The sequence below is a fragment of the Trachypithecus francoisi genome, unplaced genomic scaffold (assembly GCF_009764315.1).
Source record: "Trachypithecus francoisi isolate TF-2019V2 unplaced genomic scaffold, Tfra_2.0 Lachesis_group12, whole genome shotgun sequence".
NCBI lineage: Eukaryota > Metazoa > Chordata > Mammalia > Primates > Cercopithecidae > Trachypithecus > Trachypithecus francoisi.
In genome coordinates, this window is record NW_022681457.1 from 88607998 (window position 1) to 88620140 (window position 12143).

Genomic DNA, 12143 nt, shown 5'->3' on the forward strand with positions numbered 1-12143 from the left:
CAAAAAACTAGCTGGGCAAGGTGGCGGGCGCCTGTAGTCCCAGCTACTTGGGAGGCTGAGGCAGGAGAATGGCGTGAACCTGGGAGGCGGAGCTTGCAATGAGCTGAGATCCGGCCACTGCACTCCAGCCTGGGTGACAGAGCGAGACTCCGTCTCAAAAAAAAAAAAAAAAAAAAATTAGCCAAGTATGGTGGTGTGCACCTGTAATCTCAGCTACTAGGGAGGCTGAGGCAGGAGAATCACTTGAGCCTGGAGGCAGAGGTTGCAGTGAGCCGAGATCGTGCCACTGCATTCCAGCCTGGGTGACAGAGTGAGACTACGTCTCAAAAATAAATTAATTAAAATTAAAATCAGGTGCACTCCCCAGCAGGTCCCCTCCAGCAATGGACGTATAGTTAATGTTGTTTACAACAGTTCTTCTATTCTGTCTTGCCCAACAACTTTGCCCATCTTGAAGGTCATACAAGGCGTGATCAAGGGATGATAATCATGTTTGAAGAGGGCACAACTCTGAGAGAGGTAACTGGGGTATGAGAAGCAATGCTCTGGTGGCACGCACCTATAATCCCAGCTACTCGGGAGGCTGAGGCAGGAGAATTACTTGACCCTGGGAGACAGAGGTTGAAGCGAGCTGAGATCACGCCCCTGCACTCCAGCCTGGGAACAAAACGAGACTCTGTCTCAAAAAACAAAACAAAACTCAAAAAACCAGAGAAGCAATGCTCAATATTCAACCATTTCTTTAAAAAAAGAAGGGAAAAAAAAATGTGTGTCATGTCTAGTACTGTTCTAGGGGTTGGAAAAATATTAACATTTAATCTTCACAACTAATAGGTGAGGTGGGCATTGTCCCCACTTTCTTAGGTAACAAAAGAGACACACTGCTAAAAAGCAGGGAGGGAAATCCAGGTGTTCTGGCCCCACCCAGAGGACACTCTGCTGTGCTCCACACTGCCTCTCGTGGGGTGCTGGGATAGAGAGGAAGACAGGTGTGCAGGCCTGGTCCTGTTCTGAGGGTTTTGCTGAACCAGATCCTATGAGGTGGGTACTGTTACCACCTTCACTTTACAGGCAGGGAGACTGAGGCACAGGCCAGTGAGGAAGTGCCCAGGTCACATCACTAACAAGTGGTACAGCCTGGATTGAAACCCAGGCAGATGGGCCCAGGGGCCAAGCTCAGGTTTAATGGATGAGAGAAAGAAGTCCCAGAAGGGTCCATCGATTGTCAAACATCACTGGGGGGATGGGAAGAACAGTAGAGAACCAAGGACTTGGTAGGCAGTTGAGGGATGAGGTTGGCTTTTGAGCAGTTTGAATGTGTTCACAGTGGATCCAGCTGCTGCCTGGCAGGCATTCAGGTTGTTTTTTTTGTTTTGTTTTGTTTTGTTTTGACAGAGTCTTGCTCTGTTGCCCAGGCTGGAGTGCAGTGGCACGATCTTGGCTCACTGGAACCTCCCCTTCCCGGGTTCAAGTGATTCTCCTGCTTCAGCCTCCTGAGTAGCTGGGACTACAGGCATGCGCCAACACACTTGGCTAATTTTTATATTTTTAGTAGAGACGGGGTTTCACCATGTTGGCCAGGCTGGTCTCAAACTCATGGAACTCAGGTGATCTGCCTGGCTTGGCCTCCCAAAGTACTGGGATTACAGGCGTGAGCCACCATGCCCGGCCTGATTTGTTAATTGCAAGTCATTCAGCAGGACTGAAGCCAGAACACTATTTCCCAAACTTCTTTCATTACAGAGTATTTTTTTCCACAGATTATTTTGTAAACTCTAATATATGACTTGTAAACTGGACATGAACAAGAATTTGTGATATAGCCTCTTTACCAGGATTGAAGAAGACAGAAAGAAAAAAATCTTTGACAAATTAATTGCAGGAAGAAATGATCACATTTTGGCTTACATATTTTGCAACAGCGGTATAACACAAAGAAGTAAGCAAATATGGCAGAATTGTGGCGCCTTTGGTGTCTACTTTTGACCATAGTGGTGGCCCTGGTATTCGTGGCTCCCGGAACTCCTACACATCCTGCCCGATGGAAGAAGATGTTGGCCAAAAAGGTCAGCCAGCTGATGGATTGGACCAAGAAAGACAGAGTGATAAGAATGAGTGACACCATGTTCTATCATTTTGTATTAGATGCACCAAAAAACTATTCTGTTATTGTGATGCTTACTGCTCTCCACGAGTTCAATTCATGTGTCATGTGCAAAGGTGCTGCCGAAGAATTTCAGATCTTGGCAAATTCCTATCAAGGCCCTGGTGCATTCACCACAAAGGTATTTTTTGCAATGGTGGATTATGATGAAAGCCCTGAGGTCTTTGAAGCGCTCCAGGTAACGTCAGTTCCAAGTTTCTTCCACTTTTCTGCCCAGTGGCAATTTACAACAGATGACATTTATAATTTGAGAGGAAGGGATATCGTTGCTGACCAAATGGCTGAATGGGTAGCAGAGAGAACACATGTCAGCGTCAGAATCAGACAGCCTACAAATTATCATGGTCTCCTCAAGCTGGGGATACTTTTGGCTCTCACTGGTGGACTTGGGTATTTCTTGAAATGGAATAGGAAATCTATTTCTTGCACAATCTTGTGCGAAGTTTTAACTCTGTGCTTTGTGATTGTGATGACGTCTGGTCAAATGTGGACTTATATAAGAGGAGAACCATATGTACAAAGGGACCCTCGCACAGGACATAAGCATTATATCAGCAAATTTAGTCAGGCTCAGTTTGCAGCAGAAACGTTCATTATTTCCCTGTTTAATATGTGTGTTACCCTGGGAATGGTGCTGTTAGATAAGGCTGCCACCTCTACGATGAACATCATAAAGAGAAAGATGATGTGTCTGGCTGGTATGTGTCTTGTTGCCATATTCTTCAGTTGGCTGCTTTCCCTCTTTAGATTTAAAGTACCTGACTATCCATACAGGTTTCTCTGGGATTAAAAAGAATCCTACAGACATAGACAATGAAGCAAGAAATTTGAAAAAAAAAAAATGTGAAGCAGAAAAATGCAAACTCATAACTTTTTAAAGTGATTGAGGTTTCACCAAAAGAGACCATAAGTGCCATAAGTGCTTTCAAAATCTGTGAAGTATTATAGTTTGTGTCTTCTCTGTTCTTAAATTTTCTCCCCCAGTGTTATAGATTACTTCAAGTTGAATTATTAAAATCTTTAGAGAGTACAACTTTCATCAAATCAGAACAATGTTTTACAATGTTTAAAAGTACTTCAGTTAATATTAATACTTGATAAGCTGATTTTATTCTAATACGAAAAATAATCTTTTTTCTTTTTTTTTAAAGACAGAGTCTTGCTCTGTTGCCCAGGCTAGAGTGCAGTGGCGCGATCTTGGCTCACTGCAAGCTCTGCCTCCCGGGTTCACGCCATTCTCCTGCCTCAGCTTCCCAAGCAGCTGGGACTACAGGTGCCTACCAACGTGCCTGGATAATTTTTTTTTTTTTTTTTTGAGATGGAGTCTCGCTCTGTCGCCCAAGCTAGAGTGCAGTGGCCGGATCTCAGCTCATTGCAAGCTCCGCCTCCCGGGTTTACGCCATTCTCCTGCCTCAGCCTCCCGAGTAGCTGGGACTACAGGTGCCCACCACCTCACCCGGCTAGTTTTTTGTATTTTTTAGTAGAAACGGGGTTTCACTGTATTAGCCAGGATGGTCTTGATCTCCTGACCTCGTGATCCGCCCGTCTCGGCCTCCCAAAGTGCTGGGATTACAGGCTTGAGCCACCGCACCCGGCAATTTTTTGTGTTTTTAGTAGAGACGGGGTTTCACCGTATTAGCCAGGATGGTCTCGATCTTCTGACCTCGTGATCCGCCCGCCTCGGCCTCCCAAAGTGCTGGGATTACAGGCGTGAACCACCGCGCCCAGCCAAAAAATAATCTTTTTTCTTTTTCTTTTGAGGCAAGGTCTCCCTCTGTTGCTCAGACTGGAGATCAGTGACACAATCTCAGTTCTTTGCAACCTCCGCCTCCCGGGTTCAAGTGATTCTTCTGCCTCAGCCTCTTGAGTAGCTGGGATTACAGGCATGTGCCACCACGCCCGGCTACTTTTATGAATTTTTAGTAAGGACGGGGTTTTGCCATGTTGGCCCGGCTGGTGCTGAACTCCTGACCTCAAGTGATCCGCCTGCCTCAGCCTCCCAAAGTGCTGGGATTATAGGCATGAGCCACCGCACCTGGCCCTTTAAACTATGCTTCCTGATAGTTGTAGAAATTACAAATCAGTTAAACACCAGATTACAATTTATCTTTGATTATTAATTACCTTTTATCTGGAAAGATTTCAGATATCTTTCCTTGTTTTTCTTTCATGGGGCCAATCTCTAACAAAATAGTATTTCCTATTTCTGTGTTGACTTTGTTGACTTGAGGTTGTTTTCCATTTACTTTAAATCTAAGAGAAAAATAGGTATAAAGACAGTTGAGAAGATAAATAATAATTTCATTCACCCATTCTATTTAGAAGCCTGCTAAAATATCAAGTCATTTCCAAGATGCAGAAACACAAAACTAAACACCCTAATAGTATTTTTGTAATTTTAGTAAAATCGGTTCCATTTCAGCCTTTCTTCCCTCTTAGTGGAAAAACGAGGTACAAATTTAAAGACGTTTTCCCCTTTTATCCTCCTTCTGTAATATGTTGATAAAGTCCTAAACATCTTACTAACATGCTTGGCAAATAACAGCAAAGATTTAAGTGGAGGATTTTTTTTTCTTATTGGTTTATTGAGATAGAGTCTTGCTCTGTGGCCCAGGCTGGAGTGCAGTGGTGTGATCTCGGCTCACTGCAACCCCTGCCTTTGCCTTCAAGTGATTGCTGCCTCAGCCTCCCGAGTAGCTGGGATTACAGGCACCTGCCACCGCGCGCAGCTAATTTTTGTATTTTTAGTAGAAACGAGGTTTTACCACGTTGACTATGCTGGTTTCGAACTCCTGATCTCAGGTGATCCACCCACCTTGGCCTCCCATAGTGCTGCGATTATAGGCGTGAGCCATCGTGCTGGCCTGTTGTTATTTATTTATTTATTTTGAGACGAAGTTTCGCTGTTGTTGCCCAGGCTGGAGTGCAGTGGTGCGACCTCAGCTCATTGCAACCTCTGCCTCCCGGGTTCAAGTGATTCTCCTGCCTCAGTCTCCAGAGTAGCTGGGATTACAGGCGACCGCCATCATGCCCAGCTAATTTTTGTATGTTTAGTCGAGATGGGGGTTTCACCATGTTGACCAGGCTGGTCTTGAACTTCTGACCTCAGATGATCCACCTGCCTCGGCCTCCCAAAGTGTTGGGATTACAGGTGTGAGCTACTGTGCCCGGCCCCGGCCTGTTGTTACTGTGGCAACTGTGTCGTTGCCCAGACTGCAGTGCAGTGGTGTGATCTTGGCTCACTGCAACCTCTGCCTCCAGGGCTCAAATAATTCTCCTGCCTCAGCCTCCCTAGTGTTTGGATGAACGGAGGCAAGATGGTGCACTTCCGGGTTCTTCATCCCCCCCCCTAACTTTTCCCGCGCACGCGAAAATGCAGCCGGCGACCCGGGAAGGTGCAAACCAACTAGGCATGCGCCAGGTGATGTCAATCCAAAGAGACCAAGATTTACCTGGTCGCACCTGTGGAACGCCCCCTGACACGCCCGTGCCCCGCCTATTGCCCTCCCACTCCTAGAAAAGCCGCTCCGGAGGGACGCCATGCGCGGCCTTCTCACAGCCCCACTCCTGTCGGGATGTCGGGACTGTGGGAACTCCGTCGGACAGCCCCACTGGGGGACTCTGTTGGCCTTCTTTGCCGGAGGCCGACAGACTTCTCCCTACCCACCTTCTTCCCCTGAAGCTAGGTGACCAAAATAAACTTGCAGTTTTGCTCCTACACTTGCCTAGTCGCTGGTTCTTTTGTGCCCGCTCTGGTGGTCCTAGAAAAACAAATCAGTTGGTGCCGAACCCGGGAGGAGACCCCTCCTCAGGGCCCCCAGGGTCTGGGGAGCCTCCTCCTCCTCCTCGTTCCACGCCGCCGACGGACCAGGACCTGAGACCCGCTTCCCTCACTCTCACGCCCTCTCTGGGGTAAGTACCCTTGTCTCCTCTTTACCTCCCTCGGCCAAAATCCTGCGCAGGTCCGAGGTCCATTTGGAGCCACCAAGTGGCTCGGGAGACCCGTTCAGGACGGAGACGTCCGCCTGAAGGTAATCTCCACTTTGGCTCCATGAGCCTCCAGTCTGTCGCTGCTGGTTCCAAAGGACGCTTTAAAGCCAGGCAGGGATCCATTTCCATTTCCATTGTGTCCATTTTGTCGGTAAAGAGGAAACAAACGGGAAACCCCCCAGTCCAAATTTTCAAAGAGCACCCTCTTAGGGTGCCTCCTAGCCCATTTAAAAACCTTACAGCTCGAACAAGACCTTAGGAGGAAGCGGTTAATTTTCCTTTCCACTGTGGCGTGATCGAACTCAGCAATTTCTGCCAGTGGCTAGGCAAGTGGTCTGAAATTAATTACATACAAGGCTTTTGGGCCTTACGCTCTCCTCCCGATCTGCCCTCTACTCCTCTTTCTCTCCCTGCTCTCTCCACCCCCTCCCTTCCAGCCCAGACTCCTCCTCCTCCCCCCATCCAGACTCCTCCTTCCTCTTCCTTACCTACTAGTAATCCACTCGGTCCCGTGCCTCCTTCGGGGCCCCCAACTGGCTGTCTTGAGTCCCCTATCTCTGCCCACACCCTCCTACAGTGTTAGCGCCTTTGCGAGAGGTGGCTGGGGCGGAGGGGGTAGTCAGAGTACATGTCCCTTTTTCATTGGCCGATCTTTCCAAAATTGAGAAGCATTTAGGGGATTTCTCAGCTAATCCCACCATCTACATAAAGGAATTTAGATACCTTTGTCAGGCCTATGACTTAACTTGGCATGACCTCCAGGTTATCCTAACCTCCACCCTAAACCCTGAGGAGCAAGAGCGCATCCTAGCTGCTGCCAGGCAGCACGCCAACCAACTACATTTAACTGACGCCGCCATCCCACTAGGGGAGCAAGCAGTCCCCTCGGCAGACCCAGACAGGAACTACCAAGCAAACCAGCCTGGGCGCCGTAGGCAAGACATAATGGTTCAGTGTTTGTTGGCTGGTATGCAAGCAGCCTCAAACAAAACTGTAAATTTTAACAAATTAAAAGAAATTATTCAAAATCCAGAAGAAAATCCAGCCGCATTCTTAAATAGGCTGACTGAGGTTCTAACCCAATATACCCGGTTAGATCCGGCCTCCCCCACAGGGGCCACCATTTTGGCGTCTTATTTCATTTCTCAATTAGCTCCTGACATTCGTAAAAAACTTCAAAAGGTAGAGGATGGTCCTCAGGCACCAATACAAGACCTGGTTAAATTAGCCCTTAAGGTCTATAACTCCAGAGAGGAGATGGCTGAGGCAGTGCGATAGGCACGCCTCAAACAGAAGGCCCAGCTCCTAGCAGCGGCTTTACAGCCCAGTTGTAACCCCAGACCAGAGAGCACACACCCCACAGACTCCAAGGCCACGAAAGGAGCCTGCTATAAGTGCGGCAAGGCAGGATACTATGCCAACAGGTGTCCGCAAGGTCCCCGAGTCCCAACGCAGCCTTGCTATAAGTGCAAGGCGTCAGGACATTGGGCCAATGAATGTCCTAACCCTCATCCACCAGCAGCCCCCTGCCCTGCTTGCCAGCAGGGAGGACACTGGAAGTCTGATTGCCCCACCCTGAGAACAGGTGCTGCGTCTCCACGTGACCCCCTTTCCCAGGATCCTGGGAGCTCCTTCCAGCTCCTACATCTGGACGACAACTACAACTGAAGGTGCCGAGACTTGGGGACCCCCATCACCCTCGCCGGCCGCGGGTAACTCTCCTGGTAGCGGGTAAGACAATTAATTTTTTAATAGATAGCGGGGCTACCTATTCTGTTTTGCCGTCCTTCTCTGGACCTAGCCTTCCATCCGATATCTCTGTAGTAGGAGTAGACGGGAAGCCATCCACCCCACGAAAAACTCCACTCCTCAGTTGCTGCCTGGCCAACAACTACTTTGCGCACTCATTCCTCATTATACCCTCATGCCCTACCCCCTTACTAGGCCGAGACATCCTGAGCACCTTAAAGGCCTCCATATACATTCCCACCAACCCATCCACTCCCCTTCAACCCCCTCATGACCTGTTGCTCATGCTTTGTGCAAGTGCACACGCTCCTTCTATATTGCCCCCACCCCCCATCTTCCCTATTTCTGTACACCCTCAAGTGTGGGACACTTCCACCCCGGTCATAGCTGCCCACCATCCACCAGTTCTCGTCAAGCTCAAAGATCCCACTCGTTTCCCAAACCGCCCCTAATTCTCTCTCCAACACGTCTACAAGGTTTAAAGCCAATTATCACGCCACTACTTAGCCAACATATTCTTGTCTGCACACATTCCCCCTGTAACACTCCAATACTTCCGGTTAAAAAGGCAGATGGAACGTATAGGTTAGTACAGGATCTTCGGCTAGTCAATGAAGCCACCCGTCCCACGCACCCTGTAGTTCCCAACCCTTATACCCTTCTGTCCCATATCCCCACCAATTCTACTTATTTTACTGTGCTAGACCTTAAGGATGCTTTCTTTACCATACCCTTACACACAGACTGCCAGTTCCTTTTTGCTTTCACATGGGAGGACCCAGACACACATACCTCCACTCAACTGATGTGGACAGTCCTCCCACAAGGGTTCCGGGACAGCCCCCATTTCTTTGGTCAGGCCTTAGCAAAAGACCTTGCCTCCTGCCCTCTCATTAATAGCAAAGTTCTGCAGTATGTAGATGATCTCCTAATCTGTAGCCCTACCAAACAAGACTCTCTTCTAGACACTGCAACTCTCCTCAACCACTTAGGCTCATTAGGTTATAGAGTATCTAAACACAAGGCCCAAATTTCTTGCCAAACCGTCATATACTTAGGAATTGAAATCACCCCAACAACCCGGTCACTAACTACCGACCGCATGGCCCTAATACGTAACCTTCTTCCCCCTCAAGATGCAAAAGAAATTCAATCCTTCCTAGATCTAATAGGTTTCTTCAGACATTGGATCCCCAATTTTGGAATCCTAGCCAAACCTTTATACGCCGCAGTTAAAGAAACCCCACATGGGCCTTTGTCCAACCCCAAGTTAATCTCGACTCATTTCACCCGCTTAAAAGCTTGCCTTCTCTCACAACCCACTCTCTCACTGCCTGATTTCCAGCGTCCCTTCCAACTCTTTACAGATGAAAGGCAGAAAGTGGCAGTTGGTCTCTTAGCCCAGCCTGTCGGTAACACCCACCGTCCTGTGGCCTATCTATCCAAACAGCTAGACCCAACTGTACAAGGCTGGCAACCCTGTCTGTGTGCGTTAGCAGCGGCAGCCTGCCTGACCCAGGAAGCAAAAAAGCTCATTAGAGGCAGTAATCTAACAGTCTTCTCCACACACCGTCTTCAGGATCTCATCTCTCATAAAAGTATTAGCCACTTAACTCCATCCCGGCTCCAACTTTTCCACCTCTTATTCATAGAAGACCCCACTGTTACTTTAGAAGTTTGCTCCTCTCTAAATCCAGCCACTTTACTGCCAGACTCTCTTAAACCACCCCATACTAAACATTCTTGTCCTGAGGTTCTGGAGGCTCAACCCCCCAGCCACCTACACTTGCATGACCAGCCCCTTCAGAATGCACAACTAACCCTATTTGTGGATGGCAGCTCCTTTATCAACCCTCAAGGAAACAGACAGGCAGGATATGCAGTAGTTACCTCCTCCACAGTTTTAGAGGCAAAACCCCTACCACAAGGGACCACATCACAGCAGGCAGAACTCACTGCACTAACCAAGGCACTCCTACTATCAAAAGGAAAAACAGTAAACATATACACAGATTCTAAATATGCTTTTCTAATCGCACACACCCATTCAGTCATCTGGAAAGAGAGAGGGTTTTTAACCACCGGCAGTACCCCTATTATTAACAAAAACCAAATACTCAAACTACTAGATGCACTGTTGGCACCTTCCAAGGTAGCCATTATACATTGTAAAGGGCACCAAACTTCATCTAACCCGGTAGCAGCTGGCAACAATTTCGCTGACATCACTGCCAAGTCAGCCGCCGGATTTTCCACCCCTAAGCCTCCTTCTGCCTGTTTTCTCTCCCCCCAGTATGCCCCTAATTACACTCAGGAAGAAAAGGCTAAGCTATTACAAAATCCAACAGCCAAACTAACTACAGGTGACTGGATATATATTGATAACAAACTAGTTATTCCTTGAAACACAACTCCATACCATTCTAACAGACATACATAATTCTTTACATATAGGACCCAAAGCCTTATATGATTTCCTAAATCCCCTCCTCCACTGTCCAACACTACAAAAACACTTACTTACAATCAACCAGCAGTGCTCTACCTGCCTAAAGGCAAATCCTCAAGGCGCATTGCATAATCCCCATCCCAGCCATCAACTCAGAGGACACCAACCAGGTGAAGATTGGCAAATTTATTTCACACATATGCCAAGACATAAAAAATTCAAATACCTCTTAACCCTTGTGGACACCTTTTCAGGGTGGATCGAGGCCTATCCTACCACAGGAGAAACCGCTAACATTGTTGCCTCTATACTCACTGAACATATTATTCCTAGGTTTGGCCTCCCGGTCACTCTTCAATCCGACAATGGTCCAGCATTCATCTCTAAGGTAGTCCAACAGGTGGCAGCCCTCCTACACATCACCTGGAAACTCCACATCCCTTATAGGCCTCAGTCTTCTGGTAAGGTAGAAAAGGCTAACGGACTCATCAAACAGCAGCTCACCAAACTCTCAATTGAAACCCGGCAGTCGTGGGTAACTCTCCTTCCCTTAGCCCTGACCCGGCTGCGGGCAGCACCTCGAAGCCCAACAGGCCTCAGTCCGTTCGAATTAGTCTACGGACGGCCCCTAACCCTCCAACAAATACCTTCCCTGCCAGCCCCTTTGGCGAACTACCTCCCATATCTCACTCTTCTCAGACAACTCCTAAGACAACACGCTGAGTTAGCACACCCTCCTCCAACAGACGCCTACAACCCACATCTCTCCCTCAGTCCCGGAGACCAAGTATACATAAAAGATATCCAAGCCAAAGACTTACAGCCCAGGTGGAAAGGCCCATACATTGTCCTCCTGTCTACACATACAGCAGCAAAACTCCTAGGACACACGCATTGGATTCATATTTCCCAGCTAAAAAGGGCCCCCACCGGAACAATCAGTGGACATCAGTTCAACTTTCCCCCACTCGCCTCAAACTTACAAAACTTTCTTAACTAGTTCATGCTCCCTGACCCCTGGGGCTTAGCTCGCTTTCTCACCATCCTCTACATAAACCTATCAGACTTTCAATACATAACCCCAGACCCATATCTACCTCCAGGCAATAGTCCAGAGCAGTGGCTTTCCCGTCTCCTAACCTTCATCGAACATCTCCAGTGGCAAGGGACACTCCGTGACTACACTGAAAATGAAGTCTCATTTTATACTTATATTGCTGTTTCACTCATACACTCAGACCTTTGCTATTCCGCCTACTGTATGGCAATTTTTTTCTCATCACTGAAACTTGGCCACAAGACAGCCGAACACACTCAGTAGTACATAGTTCTGCCAGTTGTCTTCCTTAAGGCTATCAAGGCCGGGCGCGGTGGCTCAAGCCTGTAATCCCAGCACTTTGGGAGGCCGAGACGGGCGGATCACGAGGTCAGGCGATCGAGACCATCCTGGCTAACACGGTGAAACTCCGTCTCTACTAAAAACACAAAAACTAGCCGGGTGAGGTGGCGGGCGCCTGTAGTCCCAGCTACTCGGGAGGCTGAGGCAGGAGAATGGCGTAAACCCGGAGGCGGAGCTTGCAGTGAGCTGCGATCCGGCCACTGCACTCCAGTCCGGCGACAGAGCGAGACTCCGCCTCAAAAAAAAAAAAAAAAAAAAAAAAAAAAGGCTATCAAACTTCTCTCCGCACAATAGAGACCCCCTTCTCATGGCTCACACTTATCCGCCAAAGGCTAAACTTAACCTACACTGTGAATATAACCAATCTCTCCCACTGCTTCCTCTGGAGGCTT

The 12143-nt window shown here is 48.1% G+C and overlaps 1 protein-coding gene across 1 annotated transcript; it reads left to right on the forward strand.

Annotated features, from left to right (window-relative positions):
* Positions 1-2174: 2174 nt before the first annotated feature.
* LOC117092884 (magnesium transporter protein 1-like) lies at positions 2175-3201 on the forward strand. The gene has a single exon (XM_033227122.1). The coding sequence runs from the start codon at positions 2175-2177 to the stop codon at positions 2952-2954; it is 780 nt and encodes a 259-aa protein (XP_033083013.1). The 3' UTR covers positions 2955-3201.
* The last annotated feature ends 8942 nt before the right edge of the window (positions 3202-12143 follow it).